Source organism: Indicator indicator, chromosome 6, assembly GCF_027791375.1.
Source record: "Indicator indicator isolate 239-I01 chromosome 6, UM_Iind_1.1, whole genome shotgun sequence".
Taxonomy (NCBI): domain Eukaryota; kingdom Metazoa; phylum Chordata; class Aves; order Piciformes; family Indicatoridae; genus Indicator; species Indicator indicator.
Genome location: NC_072015.1, coordinates 38385988 through 38406541, shown reverse-complemented (window position 1 = coordinate 38406541; position 20554 = coordinate 38385988). Strand labels below are relative to the sequence as shown.

Below are 20554 nucleotides of genomic sequence, written 5' to 3'. Positions count from 1 at the left end.
ACGGGCGCCTGCGCAGGGCGGGCGGAGGGCGCTCTCTCGCCCCAGAGTGCGCTGCGAAGGGCAGCGGGAAAGGCACTCAACGGCATGCGCGGAAGAAAGGGAAGTGTCAAGACATTCCGCTTCATTGCAGGCTTTTTAAAGACGTATGAAATGTTATTCCCAGCCTTTCCCTAACACTAGTCACGGCTCGCTCTTTAAAAAAGCCAAGGCAAGCCCCTTTCCCCTTCCTGCCCATGCACTGGTGCTTTTGCCTACCAGACTGGCGTTTCTACCAGTCTGGTCTCACCTCCCTGATGCAAGGTACAGAAACTAGAGTGAAATAACAGTGTATTCAGTTTTTCCAGCCACCACCAGCAACATTCCAACATTGTTGTTTTTTCAGCGTTCATTTTTTCCAGCAACAGACAACATTCAGCAGTTGAGAAAACAAATGTAAATAATTAAGAAATGCCCCATGCAATTGCACTTGGTAACTCCCAAGAACTGGGCACTATTCACAGAAATGCCGCTAGAAGCTGCTTTGTTGATGCCTTACAAGTTAGCCCTTAGCACTAAACACACTCACTTCAAGTCTGCTAAGCTTTAATATTTAGGTAAGTCTTCTGCAAGAGTGCTCCTTGATTGGTCTGAGAGACAGTCTAGGAAATGCACAAGAACCATCACAAAAACAACTTCAGATTTCCAGATACAGTAAGAGTTTAACGATTAAAATTATACCATGAACAGAATATATTTTGGAGGAAGTAACTGGAGATGTAGATTGTTCCCTGCAATAAAACATGAATATAACAATTTATACAATTTTAGCTTCAGAAAAAAAAAAAAAAGAATTACTAGTGCATCATTTGCTTTTCATTTTACTTACAATCAGCAATGATGCTGCTGCTGCTTAAGTCCCCAATCATAAAATTCAGTAACTCCATCTTGCCTAAAATTATTGCAATGCATTTCTTGCTCTTAAAATATAGAAATGTATATAATTACAAGTGAATAGTTATAACAGCACATTCAAACAAATCCAAATACTCTCTTTATTTAGACACGTTTTGTGTTTTCCCTGTCAGTTCTGACAGACTGGTGACAGAACATAAGCTGTCCTTCAATTCCATGTTCATAACTGTACAGTAAGCCACAGCAAAATACAAGCTGGAAAAAAGTTTAGTCAGCATTTTTCATTGATAGTGACAATAATATTTTGCTTTGCTTGTGCTATGCTTATGTACACTAATACCCCTCTGGGAGAGGTCTGCCAGTAAATTTAACTTATTAGTATGAGCGAATAGCAGGTGGGACAGTTGCACAATCTTCTTCATTCAAAGTTCTGTCAATCACAGGTCTGTATTTCAAAGTAACCTAAAGTAAAAGAGAACAAATAACTTTAAGACAAACAAACCTCTTGTATCTAAACAACACAGTTTAGCTAATTACCACTGACTGAATTTCTTATAAGTGAAGCTTGGCCTTTAAAAAAGCATTTTGGATAAAAGTGAAGAGTGATAGTTTCTATTTCTTTTAGCTCAGAAAGTTTTGGAGACAGCCCAGTGGATCAGTCAGGAGACAAACCTGTGTCAGTATCTTTCCATCCTCAGCCATTCCTCAGCAAGTATTCTCACTTATCCTCTAACTAGATTCAAGGAAGTTGGAACTTGGGGACAGGAAATTAAGAGGATTCAGGAAATTAAATATAAAAAAATAAACACTATTTTTATAGGGTCAGACTCCAGTTCTATATTTGAAATATCATTACAACTTTACCCTAAACACCAACAAGTTTTGCTACCACCAGTGGGGGGGGGGGGGGGGGGGAAAGGGAGGGAAAGAAACAAAAGCAAAGCTACAAGCTTCTGAACTAGCCTGATACAATGGAAAAACAACTCCAGCCAAAATCACAGTCATTTCCCAAAGATAAAAAATAACTTCTCCCCGTTATGCCTACTGTTTAACCACAGAATAGATGTTCAAATTTTCCCCCACGTCTAAGTACAATGAACTATATCAGATTTTGGTGTCTTTCAGAGAGGCTGCCTGTTGACAGTAATAAGCTCAATGTACCTTCCCAGATGGGATGTCTACATAGGAAAGTGTGTGCTTTCTCCAGTGCTCTTCAAATGGCTTCCGCTGCTGGCCTTGGAGTGGCTTAGAATAGTCAAACTCATCTATCCGTAACTAGGGAGAAAATTAGGTTAGTATGGACCAGAAGTTACATCTGCAAATCACTTCACAACCACACAATTAGTTGCATTCCAATTACAACTGTAACACAGCGTGTGTCCTAATAACCAGCAACTACCCACATCATATTTTAAATACTGAGGTTTAACAAACAGTTTAAAGGTTATGTTCTTTACATAGCACAATTATTTTGCTTGAAGCCCTGTTTATGCATTCATAGGATTATTACTGTACTCCTGTTTTACACCTCTCTAATCAGTGAGATGCACACGCTGAACAACTCTCAAGATCGCTGTCAAATACAGCATGATTGGTCATTTTATGTATAACAAATAAAAACAAATAGAGCAGATGGGATCTTAAGCAAATCCTACACTAACTCGAGACTCTGAAGACTGTACTTCAAAGAAATTACAGAGTTTATATAATTCATCCAAGGACACAAACCAAGGAAATTCAATCCTACAATCCAGGCCATAGACAACATTTATACCTTATAGTCCTCTCTGGCATGAGCACCTCGGGACTCCTTGCGAGCCTCAGCACCATATATGGTTTGTAGAGCACAGAGCATCAGGTTTTGCAGTTCGAGGGTCTCTACCAAGTCAGTGTTCCATACAATACCTAGTAAAAGATTAAAACACTGTGGAAGATGTTCTACAAACAAGTTATTCCTCTATCCTGTTGACGATACGTCGAATCAAACCAGACCACGCTCTGCCTACTGCACAGTACTCTGCAACACTGATTCACTGATTCCTACACCTTAAAAACTGTCATGAATCTTAGAAAAATTCAATAGTTCTACCAGCTGTCCCGGTTGCATGTGTACTATGAAGACAAAATTACATCATAGTCTTGCCCACTTTATTTTACCTACAACCCAGTCCCCATACCTCTTTTCAGATCGTAAGATCTGTCTAAATGATAGCTCTTTAAGTAGGATCCATAGCAGATCAAAACAGGGCTTTCCCTTCCTTTCCACCCTCCACGAGGAAAAAAAGTCTGCTAGTTATTCAAGGCTCTTCTTCATTTAAGCATCTCCAAGGTGGACTCAAGTTCACTTGAATGAATGTCTCTTCATTGATAAAATCATTTGATCCCATCATTTTCAGCTGTTCTAACACTTTTCTTGATGATTGTTAAGAGCTGTCCAAGAAAGCCAGTTCTACTTTTGAGTGTTAGGATACATGCCAAATAGCAGTAATTGGAGAGAAATAATGTGAGTGGACAAAAGATCCATCTTCAGTTGTACTTCACCAAGTTCTCCTAAGATACACTGCAAGACAAGCCAGTGTCTGCATGCAGCACTGCCTGCTCAGCTAGGGAGTGAAAACTGAAGTGTTCAGCCTGTGTATAGTCTTGGTACCTTTCTGCAACTCCCTGGCCTTTTCAGAAGATATTTACAAAGTTCATCTCAATAACTGAGTAACTTCTTCCCACCATCTTCTGAGAGGACAGAAGCTAGTACTTGATAAAGTTAAATCTGATTTCAGTATCTGCTCCTTCGAAAAAGTATGCAACCAGCAAATGATCAGTAATATAAAGTATTTGACCAATTACCACGTTCAGCAAGTAGGGCTCTAAAACCAACCACTTTTCCCAGAGAACACTCTGCCCAAGGTGTACTTTTTGCTGTCAAATTACCTCTGTCAAATGTCTTTAGATGAGCCAGATCACTGTAAATTTGGCTAAGTTTTTCACATCCTTCCTGGAGCACAGAACCAGTCCGAAATACAGCAGCATGGTTTTGCATTGACTGCAAGACAGTAAACCAAAATCCGTTTCACATACTGCATTTGCATCATATCCCACATTATTTCATTAGTTCCAACAGAGCTTGATATAGAGCTGTTTTGACTTTAAACATGTCTGCAGCCTGAAATAAAAACATCCTTCTGTTTCAGAGGAAACCCTGCTCTATTATACAGTCAGCAACTACCCTGGAGGAATAACCATGAAGAAACAACTAACTAAACTGATAGTCTTGGCTGTGCCCAAATTTCTCACACTGCTATATACTTCTGCAAAGAAAATCCTGGAGAGTACTCCATGAAGTGACCAAACTGCCACTATTGCTTGCAGCTTCTCTCACCTTATACTTGGAAATTCACCAGGCTTACCTTCTGCATGTTAAGTCGCACTTCCGAAGTTCTTATGGTTCCATTAGCAAACCTTAATTTGTCCAGATTAGCAACTGACTCTTCACCAGCATTTGGTTTTATGGAGGGAACAGTCTCACCTAGAAAGAAAGTTTCAGTCAGTTCAGTAGGCTTGGTTTTGGTTTCTGACTGTTTCATAGACCAGCATCTATTAAAACTCAGATTTGATTAAAACACTACCTGTTTCCTCCCTCTGATATACAGGTTAACTATAGTTCCTGAACTCCCACCAACAGTATCCATACATTTAAAAACACAAGTTGAATATATGAATCATATTCTTTCCGGTGACAGCTTGTATGGAATTAATGGATTTTGCTAAACTCTGCTCTTAGTACCTTAAAAACAGCATTTCATGCAAATTCTTCTAAACTATGAAATAAGCCTTGTGGCTTCTTAGCACTTTCTTCTCCGTTTCGCTTGTCTCCTCACTCCAAACCCCACCCCGTTCTCTCTTGGACTTTTTAAGGGACCAGGGACCAGTCAATAGGCTTGGCTGTCACACATGAACTCTGCATTCTCCCTCTAATAGCAGCGCCCATCTGTTATTGGATAACAAAACAAACAGCATCTTACCAGCACACTTCAACTCACACATAGGTTTGCATTCGAACTAATAAAAAACTTCCTGCAACTTCAAACTGAAAAGGAGCCAGAAGTATCTAAATAAACGTTTACTCAAAGCCAGAGCTAATAGGCAGCACTCAACCTAAGCTGGTTCCATCAGGAACCATTACTCTGTACACATTGTACAGTCAGACTGTAAAAAAAACATCTTATTAATTTGGACATTAAGCAAACCACCTTACTAATTTGGACATTAAGCAATGAGAAAGCAAATGACTACTGGATTTCAGTGTAACTGCCTCTCCTCTTACAGTATTCTGTTGGGGGAGAGCGGGGGTGTAGTTTGTTTGTTTTCTCAGCTCAGTAACTGTTGCTGAACCAGATTTAAAAAATATTCAGCAGTGCAAATCCACATATAGGAAATGTTACAATATTTAGTATCTCTCTCTTATCACCTGCACATGTAATCCACCTCATAAATCAACAATGTGACAGTGCATTCCACTATGCAAAAGGGCCTAGCATTAAGACAGCCTACATTTTGATGCAGATCCAAGATGCAGTGCAGGATGTAGAGAAGTCAGGCTTCATATCCAATATTCTGTTTTGCTAATTTGTGAAAAATCTAAACTGTTTTGCCAATAGCACTCACCCAATTCTACTTTTAAAAAGAGCAACTCATGACACAAATGTTAACATACATCATTAGCACAGCAAAGAACGTATCAATAAAAACCACAAAGTGGTTTCTGCCTTTTCTAACAAATAGGAGTATGCGTCTAGCATTATGAATTTGAATGAAGTAGCAACTACTCCTTGCTGGGCAGAAATGAAGTCATAAAGGCAAATGTCTCCCAAAAAAGTGAGACTTACCAGGCTTGCACGTCGCTGCAATGGTAAGGGCACAAGCACGACCAAAGACCACCAAATCCAGAAGAGAGTTTGCTCCAAGTCTATTTGCACCATGGACAGATGCAGAGGCTGCTTCCCCACAAGCATATAAACCTGGTACCACTTTATCTTCACCATTCACATGTGTGATCACCTGTCATTTCATGCAGTCAATTAATACTCATTTCTTAAGCAGTTTCTAACAGTGCAAACCTCCTTATTTCCAAAGGCCATGCGCATGTAAGGATGAAACACAGCAACCTAAGGTTTTCTCCAACTCTAAAGCCATAGATATCTTAGTTCTCAAGGGTAGCCTAATACTTTGTAAATACAGATGGCACTAAAACCTAAGACTTCTTTAGTTACAAAAAGTATATGGCTCTGTTTCATCCCAATTCTGCAGCAAATAAGAAAATCACACAGAGAAGAGCTGATCTGTACATTATTTCTAAAGCAAAATTCAACAAGCACAAAATTAACAAGTACAATACACTGAAACTGAAAAATTGACTTATACTAGTTAGGAATTGGGGGAATCTGCTTTACTGTAGAGACTACATGAACATGTAATTAATATACATGAACCTGAGTCATAGATTGTAATAGAGCCCTACTTTGGCCTTTGTTCAACTATGTTATCCTCAACTTAATAAACAGAAAATTGTTGTCATACATGACATCAACTCCCTTTCAGATGTTCCCTGGAACTCCCATCTCCAGATGGACTAGAACATGGTTCAAGTTATTTATAAAATCAAAGCAGACTGTGAGTTTTAAGTAGTCTGACATCATTATTATAATATTATTAATGTTATTCATCATCCTTACATTTACGAAAACCATCATTAATGCTTTAATACTTGGAAAATAACTTCTTATAAATTATGATTAAATATATATAAATACACTAAAAGTGTTATTACTTACCTGTCCTTTGTAGTTAGTAGGAATACCTCCCATATTATAATGCACAGTAGGCAGAACAGGAATAGGCTCTTTAGTGACATCAACTCCAGCAAATATCATAGCTGTTTCTGAAATTCCTGGGAGACGGGTTGCTAGCTGCTGTGGTGGCAAGTGGTGCAACTGCAAGTAGACATGGTCTTTTTCAGGACCACAACCCCTACCAAAACCAATCAAACAAAAATAAAAACAACAACAAAAATCAACACTGGAATACAAAACAGGAATTCTGAAAAAAAAAAAAAATCAGTATTTCTAATCCAATTAAGTTTGATTTTTTGGGAAAAAATATTCTTTAAATGTTATCAGAAGACAAAGTATCTAGTATATTTGAAAAGACTGTTGAACTTGACAGAATGTAGGCAATTTTTTCACCTCCCAGCTTTTTTTTCCACAATAATTCACACTATTTAAGACTTTAATCCACTGTATCTCTGCAGAAATATGTAGTAAGTGAAGATAATTAGGCAAAATAACAGAGGACCAAATGATTTCCATTCTTTGCAGTAACAGCATACGCATTAAAATTGCTTAAGCAACCATCTCCAGATGCACTGTTGCAGTGTGGTGGGCTGAAATTCCCCTCCCACATTAACAACTCCAGACTAGCTTAGTTCTGAAGAAAACGAAGCTGTACTTCAAAAGCAAAACTACAATCTATAATGAAATGCAATGAATATGTACAAATACACACTATTCACAACATTGACAAATATGTACAATTAACAGAAAAACACAACAAAGCCCCCTGGCCCCAGAGGGGCACTGCCTCTTTCCCTGCCTTCCTTAGACCCCCCTGGCAGAAGGAAGAAAGCCAAGAAGCAGAGAGATTGTTAAACCTAGCTTTTCAAGGTCAGTATGCATGTGTGTATGTTATCTTCAAAAAGCAAAAGGCCAGAAGAGAAATGCAGACTGCCCCACAGAGAAACACCAGACAGACAGACTGATAGACTGCCTGTACCTTGTTTTGAGTACTGACTCTTAAACATTTCTCTCTCTCCAATGGAAGTGTTTAGAATAATCATTATTTTGCTTTCTTACACCCAATTGCAATTTATTTACATTCTTTTACCTTTCTGCTCGAACTCTGTGAGAAAAAAATAAAGGCACAGCCTTAAAACCACCCACATGCACTGAAATCAAACAGGAGACTCCAAACAGGAGTCTGTACTCTGTAATGTCTGGTTGCAGAGATAAAGTTTGGCCTCCAAGATCTTAAAGGTCTTTTCCAGCAAGAACAATTCTATGATTCTATGCAGTCTAGTATGATCAAATATTTACTCTGCAACTTCATTAAGATCATATAACTAACCTTCCTTCTCGGATTTCTATGGTCATAGATCGAGACACTACATCCCTGGAAGCCAGATCCTTAGCAACAGGTGCATATCTCTCCATAAATCTCTCACCCTGACTGTTAATTAGAATACCTCCTTCTCCACGACATCCTTCAGTTATAAGACAGCCAGCCCCATAGATACCTGTCAAGAAAGAAAATACCATCAAATAAGATACTCTCTAGACAGCTTCATAATCAGAATGACCAGGACCGAATAAACAAAGTCGTCTTGCAAGTCACAGAGGTAGATTTTTATTCCACCCTAATCATACCACTAGTAACTGTCCCCAAAGGCTGCTTAGAATCAACTATTGCTGTTCCTTTTGAACACTCTTCCTGAAAGGTAAGCAAGTTGACTTGGAACATCCGTGATGTCTAAAAATATTAAACCTTATAAAGATCTGCAGTCATTAATACGCAAGGAGAATTTCACAACAATTTTGCAGACTTCCAGCAATTACTTTGTTCAAGATTTTTAAGTAATTTGAAGCTGATAATATCAAGACCAGTTTACTCATCTCTGTTTCTTCTTCTCCTGTACTAAGGTAGTACAGGATGGCTTCATACAGGTGGAAAGCCAAAGCTCAGTTTTCCTTTAGAGAAGGAAAACCTACATCTATTAGCTTTTATGACTGGTCATCACAGAAAACAAAAATACCAACTCACTCATGCACTTGACAGTTACATTAAAAGACATAAAATTACCACACAAGCAAGGAAGCTTCTTTGTCTAGGAATATCTTATCTAAGTGAAATGAACATTGGATCTCTAACAACTTAAAAAAAAAAATTAAGTCATCCAAAAATGCCATTTACAATTAAAACTAAGCATTTAATGGACTTAAAAAAAAAAAGGACACTTTAGTTTGTTGTCCACAGCTTAGATAGTAATCCTTGGCTATAAAAATCAGTTCTACATATAGACCTTTATTTCAGCTACCTACTTCTACAAAAGATTCTAGTATATAATTCCCTAACATTTGCACCTATCCTGTTGCTCCTGTGTCTAATGTCAAATCCTTTAGCATTCTAAAGACAAAAGCAAATGTACTTTTAAAAGATGAAGCAGTTTCAGCTTGGAATTCATAAAACCTGTAAGCATTGTGAAGACAGCACCTGAAAATATTTAACACTAAACTTCAAATTAAAATAGTTGAGACCTTTCTCATAAATATGAGAGTAAGACAACATATTCAAAAGCAGTTGCAGACAAGTCTAAACACCTGTCACAAGGAACTAACACATTCCTGAAGTGCTGTGGGAAAGTGCAAACTGAATTGGGCACATTTTAAAACAACAAAAAAGAATAATCTGTTCAACTCATACAAAAATCATGTTGGAAGCATCATTTCATATTTTGTACCTGTAGGGTGAAACTGCACAAATTCCAAGTCCTGGCAAGGAAGACCAGCTCGTGTGACCATAGCAGTGCCATCCCCTGTACTGGTATGGGCAGATGTACAACTGAAGTAAGTGCGGCCGTACCCACTACAGGACACAAACGTTAACAGAATTAGCAGAGTCAAAAGAAAAAAAAAAAAAAAATCACTAGAACATAAACTCTCAACTATGCTGTTTGCACAATTGTGGAAATGGAGCAGAGAGTTAGTAAGCAAGACGTGTAAATTTTGCCACCTCCTGTACCAAGTCCAACAAAAAAACAAACAAAAAAAGAAACACAAAAACCCAAACCAAAACACCACCAAAACTGGTATTGCCCTGTTATGGTCAACTGTTTTTGAAAAACAGCTGGTGACAATAGGTCTATAAAACAAATAGAGTAACAATTCCAAAGGAGGATAGATCATTTAGAATCAGAAGCCTTTGCACCTGAAAGAAGTTACTTCAGAAAGTTCTCTCAATCATCATTAGCCTTAATTCAAACTATTACTAGCAGCTTTATAAAAAAATAACATGTAACAATGATCTCTATCCTAGATATGTCCCTTATCTTACATTCTTACATTTCAGAACTTAGTTGACTAAAATAAGGTATTAGACATTAATTCTTATGCCTAAAACAAAGAGGTTACCTTTGAACATTATTGAGAACTGCCAACACTCTCAATTACAGGACACATTCTCAGAAGTATCACTCTACATATCGTATGTAGAATACCCAAGATTGAAAAGATCATTGGTTTTAATAAAGCCAAATTATGTATGCAATCAAACTAAGTATTTGTCTTTGACAGGTATGTTTATAAATACTTTGTGTACCGAAACACAAAGGAGACAGCCATATGCAGCAGAAGACTAATGCATCTAACATTCCAATAAGCATGTAAGAACTTTTTCAACTAATTTCATCCTACAGCAATTAAGATCTACAATGTTGAGACCTTAATGCAATATTCTCCAAGATGTTGAAAAAAGTGGTTTCCTACAGGAATTCCTCAGAACCCTAAAGATATACACACATGCTGGCAAACCATGCAATAACGTCTGCTTCAAACAGCATGTTCAAAAACCAAGACCATTTGGACCATACATGTTGACTGCTCTTACACATTCCAAATGTATGCCATTGCTTTAGAATCCAAACTTAGACCTCAGACTAAATCTTAAACTTGGCCACAAAATTAGTATGTGCTTTCTTTCAGAAGGAATGACTGAATTCAGTTGTACTGCTTTTGACCAAAGAAGCAAGAGGACAAGATGGATATACAAATTATGCCTCTGAAGTCACCTCCACACTATGGATTGAAATACATGTACAAACACACAAACTTCCAACTAGCAGAACTCTCCAATTTCTGTCCTCCATCACAATTATTACATTACCCAGTGGCAATGACAGTGTTCTTTGCTCTGAAACGATGTATAGTGCCATCTTCTATGCAAAGGGCAATAACACCACGACATTCTCCATTTTCCATAAGTAGGTCCAAGGCAAAATATTCAACAAAGTAGCTTGTGTCATATCTTAGAGACTGGAGGAAAATTTGGAGGTAGAAAAAAGAAAGAAAAAAAAAAGAGGAACTGTAAGAAAAATGCAGAAACCGAAATAACCTCTCTTCAAAACTGTCAATTCATATGGGCTGTACCAGGATACAAACCACTCCCACCAATTCTCAGGAAAACCCATTTCCTCGTAAACAGTTATTAAAACGTGCCAATGAATCTATTCTAGAACAAAACCCCCACAAATATTTACCAACCACTTAATTCTGCTAAGTCATAGCTAGTCAACAAGACTTGTTTCCCTCTGCATCTGGCAACACTTCAGTCAGCTGCAGTGTACATGTACAAGCAGGTTTTACTTAACCTCTCACAGAGAGGTGGAGTACATGTCCAGGAGCCTAGAATACCAGCAGAGCAGCAGGCATCAAGTCAAACATTCTTTCATGCCCTCGAGGAAGAGACCAGTGTCTGGCAGCACTGAGCACTTGGACTGCAGCAGTGGAGAGCAATTAGCTAGCTACTAAGTAAATAAAAAAAAGTATTAGCTGCTAGGTAGTTAGTTTCAGCTTTTAGGTAACTTATTACCATTTTAACATAATCAAATCTTTCTTTAGTTATAGTTGGTAGAATTCGTAGAACTACTGGAACACCAGTCATTTACTTGCCACAGAACAATCCTAGAAATGCACAGTAGGTCTTCATGCCTTATTTCCCCCTGCTCCCTGTTTGAAGGCTAGTGAGAGAAAATGCTGCCTTGCACCCTGTTTCAGAGTTCTGCACTGCTGCTGTGTCAGATTTTTTGAAAAACAAACAAAAAAAAGTTTTGGGGAAGGGGTCACAGAATTTCTCTTTGGACCTAGTTAACATACACAAAAGCCTTAACCATGAAAAACTATTACAGACCACAAAGCTAACAGTGCATGCTCATTAACATATGATGCCTTCCAGGAGCCATTATAATTCTGATCTTTCATTTTATTCTATTTCTGTCTATTCCTGCTAAAAACCAATCATCACCTAGGCTACATCCTTCAACATTGTATAAGAAAGGATATAAGGAAGGAAGGAAACTCAGAACTGTTATCAATCACACTCTTGGATTCCTCATTCATATGGGAACAGCTAAATATTTTGTTAGTTTTTTTGTTTGTTTGGGGTTTTTTTGGGGGGGGGTTTCCCTGCCAGATTACAAGGCGGGAGGGGGGGCGGAGGGAAGCCAGAAAAAGTATCCGTAATTGCAAATACAAATACCCAGACCAAGTTCCAAGTTTAATTCACAGCTGCTCACCCTGCCATACAGTGTATGTAACAGTGAGTGTCCTGTCCTGTCTGCAACACAACAGCATCTGTGAGCTTGTCCTCCTTTTCCAAACTGAAGACTCTGTCCACCAAACGCACGCTGATAGATTTTTCCTTCTTCAGTTCTGCTGAATGGCATCCCATAATTTTCCAGCTGTTGAACCCAAATACAAGTATCAGAAACACTTGCACCTAACAATCCAACAAATTATTTTACTATGTTCCTAGTGAAGAGATCTCTTTGGAAGCTTGTCTAGCTGACATCAGTTTCAGTGAGTCTCACCTCTATCACCGCAGCTGGGGCTTGCTCAGTCATGTAGTGTATGGCATCCTGGTCACCCAGCCAATCAGACCCTTTCACTGTGTCATAAAAATGCCACCTCCAGTTATCATCCTCCATGTTTCCCAGAGCAGCATTAATCCCTCCCTGAAAAAGAAAAGGTATTTTTCTACAATTTTATTACTGAAGCGCAGCTTTAAAAGGTTTTCCTCATTTCTGTTAAGAATCACGTAACATTTACACTGCTATGCATAAGATTTAACATGGCTGTGAAAAACCTGTGCAATTTATCACAGTTCACAATGGTTCTTATCTTGCTCTGTTTTGTGTAACACAGTGAATTGCAAAGTTATATTGAAGGCTGTGAAACACCACTGAATAGAATCTAAACGTATATTGCCTCCTTCTAAAACACTTTCAAGTAAATATGCATTATTTATAAAAGGAAGCAGGGCCTTGAAACATGATGTTTAAATGTATATCCAAATCAGCTTTCTGAAAGCAGGCATTCCTTAAATATTTGTCCTAACTCATTTCTCACCTGTGCAGCAACAGTATGAGACCTGGTGGGAAACAGCTTTGTAACACATGCTGTATTAAATCCGGCTTCTGACAAGCCAAACGCAGCCCGCAGGCCTGCTCCTCCTGCACCCACAACAACTGCATCAAATTCATGGTCTACTACTGGATATTGTGTAGAAATCTGGAAACAGAAATCGTTTTGTTATGATCATAAATATTTCAAGCTATGTCAAACAAGTTTCATGTAGACCCAAGCAATATACATTTAATGTTCTTAATAGACTCTTGCAGCAAATGCCACATCTACTATGTCCTCTCTTGGGTGGAAATTATCATTAAAAGAAACACATTTCAGTAACTCAGTCTCACTATGTGCTGGAACTCAAAAGACCTACTAAAAGCCAAGCACCTGATTTTGTCATGTCTCTCAAGCCTAACATGCATTATCTAACCTGTTAGTTAAAATATAAAGAAGTACAAACATACCGAATCAGAAACCTTTGTAGAAGCACTTTTCTTTCCATAGGCTGTGAAGTGTAAGTTGCGTGCAAGAGTCTGGCATGCCGCTGGCCACTACGGAAAGAAGTCAAAACAACTATTACTGAACAAAAAAGTTTCCACATTTGGAATGCTGTGATTTTCAACATTCACAGCTACCTTTCATTTATAAAAAAATTCTGTTTACCACTGGTAGCACATACACAAAACTATTGTATCAACACAGTTTAGAGCTGCGTGCAAAGAAATTCTAGCTTTTCTATATTTGCATCCGGAACAAACAAACAAAAAAAAACTTTTGACTGGATGAGAGAACAGATTATAAGAACAAGCAATCCTTGGAATCTGATAGAGAAAGCTGTTCCACCTTATCATTGTTTCTAAAGTGAGACATGTTTCTCTTGTTCTCATTCTCTATTAACTAGTGACAAATTTAGAACCATTTATTAATACCCAAATGAAGCACAAGGGACACAGCTTTCCACTTCTGTAACATTACTCACTCTCCTCACCACTCAAACCTACCCAGTATCTAGGCTTTGTTTTGACAGGTTAAAACACTCAGAATTTTAGTCTCCACAGCATAAATATCCAGCATCTTGGAAACTGGTACTCCTCCTTTACACCATTCAGAGAAACACCTAACTGAGGCGACTGACAAGAACAGCAACTCAAAGCTGTACTAGTGACCTGTGCAGTGACATCAGCACTTCCCTATTTAAAATAGGTCCTAAAATGAACTGGAGTGGTATTTGCCTTTTTCAACAACTTCTATGCTCATGGTTCAATCACCCTATAATATGTTAAGAAGAATGTCTTTCCTCTCATATCACTTCCAAATGTTTCCCTCTTCCCCATCCCCGAAGTAAACTCCAGCACACGTTCCTCAACCTAGTTGCATAATTTATTATACTAGCTTCTTGACATTATCTTCTTGCATAACAGTGAGTGTAATGTCTCATTGTATTTGCTAACATATTTCTGGTTTTCAGTCATCTTTAAACGAGATCAGGCTTAACACTATTCATAATGAGTTATACAACTACTTTCCTCCAGCAATTACTTTCCCTCTTCTACTCAGCTGTGTTATCATGCTTTGGGGCACTTCCATGCCCATCTTAATATCTGTATTAGTAATCTTCACTCATATTTCACAAACAGAATCAGATCAACTGGTTCACCACAGTCAGAGGGAACTTACATACCAGATATTGTAATTCATCTGCAAAACAACTTAACAATCATAGCTCAAGCTACAACAGGATGGCCTCCCTGCAGCAAAACCACTTTCACACACCTGGATTTATACATAGTATTGCTCAAAGACAATGCAAAATATTGAGGGGAAAAGCCAATACAAAAAAAACGAAAAAAATCTCAAGAGCTATGAACTATGGTTATACTCTAAAGCCCCAAAAGCAAATGTCTTTTTATTTTTCTCCTATCCCAGAGTAAACAGTCTGCTGCAAGTTCCAATCAGAATTCTCCCACAATGCCTTGCAACTATTACCTTTGAAAGAACTCTTTTATTAAGAACATGCTATAAGGAGTTAAACAATGCGTTTTGCATCAGAGGACTCTGGAAATATACTATTAAAAAAGCAAAATGACACCACTGTTCAGCAGACTGTTTTTCTTCTCATATCCAAGGTTTTGCAAAACAGTTTTCAGAACTGCTCTTCCCATCCATACAGGCATATATACATGTACACATTTTTGTTAAAGGTGTATGTAAGAATTTCTGTTGCCACTACGTTTTTCAGAAAAAGTCTGAAGTTCACAAAGCAGAAGAAGATGCTACCCTAACTTTGCAGTAAGCGCTGAACACACTAATCATCAACTGTTCTTCTACTGGGAACATTATGGCCCTTAGGAATTTAAAGGTCCAATCAAGGCCAGTACACTGCCATCTAAAACATGCAGACACTCTTTCAGCCCTTCTTCCTCTCAGTAGATTGTCTTTCCTGCACTTGCTTTAGGAGACTGGGATTACAGCTGTATTTATAGGATCCTCTTTGGACACATTAATTTTTATCAGCTGCGAGATCATTATGGATACAGTGAAAACAGTGGAAGGAAACTGAAAACTCTCGCTTCATCTCCGAGAAAAACAAGCCTTCACCAAAGACTGGTTATGGATCAGCTATAATAAAATTGTCGAACCTTTAAGAAGCACGTCCTGGAAACAACTGCTAGCCAGATTTAAGCAACACGCAGACATACACTAACTTCCCACGCAGTTCCAAGAGCCAGCAGTAAGCTTTCTACCTAGGTGAGGGGACTGGAAGGTGCTGAACCTGTCATACTCTTTCAGGGACCTTCACCATCGCACCCGCTGCCTTCCCTCTGTCCCTTAGGCTGCTCATGGCCTAAGGCTACGCCACTCCCTTTCCAGAGCAGGAAGCCATGCCCACAGCTAGTTACCTCCAAGTAACCGGTCCCAGGAGCGGAGTAGCAAGCTCCAAAAAAAAAACCGGAACCGAAGGGCACATAGCGCAGTAAGGCCCTAGCAGTCCCGCTCCCGCGGCTCTTCGCCCCGGGCCGCGTGATGGCCTGCCAAGGTCACAGGCGAGACAGCGAGTACGGGCCGCCGCCGGCCGCCGCGCACCAGGCCGCAACGAAGGGCGGGCCAGGACGCGGCCAGGCGCGTTCCCGTGCCGCGGCTGCGGAGAGGGGCAGGAGACGCGCGGGGTCTCTACACTCAGCGCGCCAGCCCCCTAACCGAAGGGGCTTCTCCTCGCCAGACCTGCGGTCTATTTCCCTTCCATCGGGACGCCGACCAGAAAGGCAGAGAAGGCCAAAGCGGGCCGAGAACACTCACCGCCCGCGCCGCCGGCCGCAACCAGCGTCTCGCCAAGCTCCGGGAAGCCGCTACCGTCGCCGCCATTTCGCAGGGAACCGGAGGTACGAACAAGGGCGCATGCGCGAGAGCGCCGCTATCCGCAAAGCGCGGCGGAAGAGACTAATTGTGTAGGGAGAGGGGAATTACGGGGCGGGTGTCTGTACGCGGGGTGCCGGGACGGGGCCGGTACTTGGGCTGGTCACTTTGTTGTCCTCCTCCACGCTAGTGGGCCGGCCCGGGAGGGGGCGGGGCCGGCATGTAAGTGACAGCGACAGCGTCCTCCGCGGCTCCGCGTTCGCCAGCTGGTAGGTGATCGCCCCGCTCCGGCAACCGCGGGCTGGGCCCACGCTTCCGCCCCGCCCCAGGTTCGTGCCGGGCTGGTGGCGAGGCTGCGGTGTGTAACGCGCGGGACTTGGAGGCCTTCGTAAGCGGCAGCAACATAATCTAACGTGCCGCCGGCCGGGGAACGGAGTGGGTGCTATCAGTAGCCGCGCTAAGGCCCGGGAGCCCACCGCGGAGCGATTCTGACCGCGACGAGGTTGACGGTTACAGAGTAGGCCAGGGAGCCCCTCGCCGTGTGAAAGCACGGCCGTTCAAAGTTCTCAGCTAACGAGGCCTCCGTTTGAGGGTCTCGGACAAAAATACCCATCTCTGAATTATGAGTGGTTCTGGTGAGAGGGTGGTTGTGGGAGCGGTCCTAGGGTCGTACGTACTGCTAAGGCCCTGTTTCTCTCTTGTAAATCTAAGGTGCCTTCATGAATAATTTAAATGACCCTCCCAACTGGAACATCCTGCCAAACCGACGAGAGCCTGGGGATGAAGGTAGCAGGTGGAACTACGCCTTGCTGGTCCCTATGCTGGGCTTGGCCGCCTTCCGTAAGTAGAGCCCAGAGCTCTCTGCTGGAGCTGGCGTGTGTGGCTGTGCTTGGGCGGCTCACCTGCTAGCCACAGGGAAATCTGTGAAGCAGTGTAGTGATAATACAGTAATACCCCATTTAGGGATTTCCTTCGTCATTTATAATGTTGTAAAAAGTGTTTACTGTTTATAACATTAAGGCAATGGCCATTTTTCACACAAAAGAATTGAGTCCATATTTGATAAGCTCTAGTTTACAAAGCTCTCTCGGGAGAGTGGTCACATGCTAGAGATCCTGAAGGTAACAACCCATAGAATTGCTGATGTATATTTATTTACTGGACCTTGAAGGTTCTCATTGAAAACATCCACTTTGGTTTCCTGTGACATTACTTTCCTTCAAGAAGGCTGTGTATTAGCATTAAAAGACATACGGGAGATTTTACTTCCATGGAAGCATGATCATTTAAAGTGACTTACTGTGAAACATGGACTCACAGAAATGTTCTGTGGGATGTGAGTAGAGGTGAATAGCTCTGGGAAGGGCAGAAAAGAAAATTCTTTTCCACTTAATAACTGCTTTAGAGTCATCATTTATTATATCCATCATTATGTGCGTTATACTCATGTTTGAAGTCTCATTTGTATATGATAGGTTGGATCTGGACCAGAGAATGTCAAAAAGAAATAGAAAGAGAAAGAAAGGAATATTACAAAAAACATTCATCTTTACAAAGAGACCTGGAAGCCAAATACCGGGATATAATCACAGAAAATCGTCGCACAGTTGCTCACTTGGAGTTGGAGCTTGAAAAGGAACGCAACAGGACCCTTAGTTACCGAGAAGCCCTCGTGTCCCAAAGTCGTAAACTAGTAGAAGAAAGAAGGCTCCTAGAACAGGAGCAGGAGAAGTTAGATCGAGAAAAACGAGTCCTTCTGCACTCGGGAGCAGCAGGTAACTTGTACCAGAGTTGTTTGGTAAAGGAAGAAGAGTGGCAAAAGAGAGCCAACGTTCTACTAAAAGAATTTGAAGATGGGCTTAAAGAAAGACAGGATATCTACTGCAGTCTTGTTGTGCCTAGAAGCCAGAGACTAGAAATAGAGAAAAATCTGCTAGTTAAAGCAGCAACTGATCCAGTTGCCGTGGCTCTACAGATGGAAAGTGGTTTAAAAGATATTTTCAAACATGACAACTACTGTAGCAATCTGCTGAACAGAAACAAAAGCCAAAATGGAAAACTCATGTGGCTGTATCTGAGATATTGGGAACTAGCTATTGAACTACAAAAGTTCAAGAGGGCGGAAAAGGCCATTTTAGGAAAACAGTAGGGGAAGTAATAAGATTTAATGTGATTCACTGCATAGTAGGAACAATCACAGTTTAGTCGGAAGCCACTAAATTCTCCTATTGTGTTTATTTCTTCTCCTTGTTGCACTTGTATTTGCATGGGACATGTGCAGTGTTGGTGCCTTTACTTTCACTAACAAGCTGCAGTGAGCTGTGCATGCTCTTAAACTCTGTGAGTATGTATTGCAGACTGCAGTATAGAGATACGCCAGCCTCCCTAGATACCAGAGGCAACAAACAGAATTCAGTTCAGACTGATTTACCTGGTTGATGGTCATACTCCATCAACAGAGAGGTGTGATTTGTCCTCCCCAAGTGAGATAGCACATTATGCTCCTTATCCCTGATGTTTTACATTGTCTCTCAAGGCTTTTTTTTTTTTTTTTTTAAGTTTTTTTGTTTAAACAAGAGTGGTTTTGAGGCAGATGTTTGGGGGAGGCTATGTTTGAGCAAACTCCTTGCAATATGTATCCTATGTGTATATATGTACATTTATGTATATATGTGTGTAAATGTGTGTGTGTATAAATATATATCATAATATTCTGAGGGGGGAAAATAGTATGATCATGTTTCAAATTAATCAGTGTTACATGGTCTCCCAACTTGATATACAAATAGTACTTTATGACACATCCCTAATGAAACATCCAAAATATGCTAATTAAAATGACACATAAAGAAACAGCTTAATGGAAGCCTTATTGGAGCTAGGGATCCATACTTGGAATACTAGAAAGTGTGTAAATCCAATATTGCATTCATATCTTACTGAAGATGAGAATACTTACATTAAGAATATTCACATTTTTAATGTGTCAAGGTTTTAGTTGTAATTCAACACTGTGCCTCCATTATAGATGTCAGTGCTGCCTCTGCATCCCAGACTGCTATCTGGTTAGCTTGCAGGAACCTCCATGAGTTATAGCCATTGTGCCTGTCACTGTTCCTTAGACAGGTCCTATTTATTTGTAGATAAGAACTCAAATACAACCTGCACTGGGAACCACTGCTCCCCCCTCTATCCATCTCAGTTCTCACAGAACTAAGTATGCTTTCCCACAATTCCTGAAGTTTGAGCTAATTGTTCACCACTCCACTTGAACGTGACTGTGAAAGCCTACAGGTATGCAGACTTCACAAACTTCAAAGTTGGAAGCTTTTTAATATAGTTGGCACAGTAAAATAAGTCTAGATTAAAACTAACCAAACAAAAAAAAAAAAAAGAAAAACACAACCACCCTAAACCTTGAGTATTTGTTGAGTCCTTGCAGCAGTAGGAACCACCTTTTTCAAGTGTGCCATGCATTTTGGAGAATAGCTCTTTTCTTTCTTCCTTCTTTCTAGTCCAGCCTTAGACCTCAAAGGGCCAGTGTTTACCCTTTTGTTTATAATGTCTGGTCACCTCTGTTACTTGACTTTGGTTAGTGTTGATAGGTTGTCAGTTCTTTAATTAGCAGTTGTTTACTGAGAGCCACACATGACAAACACCTTTGCTCTAGGCAATCTGCTACTGCATGGCTCAGAAGCAATCCAGCTAAGTAAATGCCTATCCAAGTTTAACAGCACTCCAGAAAATGTGGATTTGCTTTTATTATTTTTTCTAGGTTTTATTTTGAGCACAGGTAAATTTTTTATAGTAGTGTGTGCAGCGTAATCCAGTTACTCGTCAAAAATACCCAATGTGAAACAAAATTATTGAGCAGAATGCATGTTTCCCAACTGCTCAGTTTTCCAGTTGTGATTCTCCTCACCTTTGTAATGCTAATTATGCTGTTGTATTGGTTTATTAAACTTTTATGTATTGATTTTTTTTTTAACAAATTGTAGTAGATAGACCTGGGGAAAGAAAAAAAAAAAAGAGATGCTATTCACAAACACTGGAAAGTCAAAAACGTGTCTGGATGCCAA

General features: G+C 40.1%; 2 protein-coding genes across 3 annotated transcripts; one reads left to right on the top strand and one right to left on the bottom strand.

Annotated features, from left to right (window-relative positions):
- Window positions 1-338: 338 nt before the first annotated feature.
- SDHA (succinate dehydrogenase complex flavoprotein subunit A) lies at window positions 339-16484 on the bottom strand. 2 transcript variants are annotated; one of them, XM_054381663.1, is made up of 15 exons: window positions 16413-16484; window positions 13586-13672; window positions 13119-13280; window positions 12581-12724; window positions 12287-12451; window positions 10879-11027; window positions 9458-9582; window positions 8068-8236; window positions 6720-6915; window positions 5775-5946; window positions 4296-4414; window positions 3820-3931; window positions 2666-2796; window positions 2053-2166; window positions 339-1353 (listed from the first exon to the last, which is right to left on the bottom strand). In XM_054381663.1, exons 1-15 carry the CDS (start codon window positions 16482-16484, stop codon window positions 1267-1269), a joined length of 2004 nt encoding a protein of 667 aa, XP_054237638.1. In that variant the 3' UTR covers window positions 339-1266. The 2 variants fall into 2 exon arrangements, with proteins under 2 accessions (XP_054237638.1, XP_054237639.1); XM_054381664.1 differs by having other exon boundaries at window positions 16419-16484.
- Window positions 16485-17194: 710 nt separating this feature from the next.
- Window positions 17195-18758, top strand: CCDC127 (coiled-coil domain containing 127). The gene is made up of 2 exons (XM_054381846.1): window positions 17195-17315; window positions 17951-18758. Exons 1-2 carry the CDS (start codon window positions 17195-17197, stop codon window positions 18622-18624), a joined length of 795 nt encoding a protein of 264 aa, XP_054237821.1. The 3' UTR covers window positions 18625-18758.
- Window positions 18759-20554: the final 1796 nt, after the last annotated feature.

What these genes read in the sequence shown, in the direction of transcription:
- SDHA (XM_054381663.1), bottom strand. Translation starts at nt 16,484, where the DNA reads ATGGCGGCGACGGTAGCGGCTTCCCGGAGCTTGGCGAGACGCTGGTTG. An exon ending in CTACTAACTACAAAGGACAG is followed by an intron (nt 5,947 to 6,719) that starts GTAAGTAATAAC and finishes ATGAAATGACAG; the next exon opens with GTGATCACACATGTGAATGG. An exon ending in ATGCCAGAGAGGACTATAAG is followed by an intron (nt 2,167 to 2,665) that starts GTATAAATGTTG and finishes TTTTCTCCCTAG; the next exon opens with TTACGGATAGATGAGTTTGA.
- CCDC127 (XM_054381846.1), top strand. Translation starts at nt 17,195, where the DNA reads ATGAATAATTTAAATGACCCTCCCAACTGGAACATCCTGCCAAACCGA. An exon ending in GCTGGGCTTGGCCGCCTTCC is followed by an intron (nt 17,316 to 17,950) that starts GTAAGTAGAGCC and finishes TGTATATGATAG; the next exon opens with GTTGGATCTGGACCAGAGAA.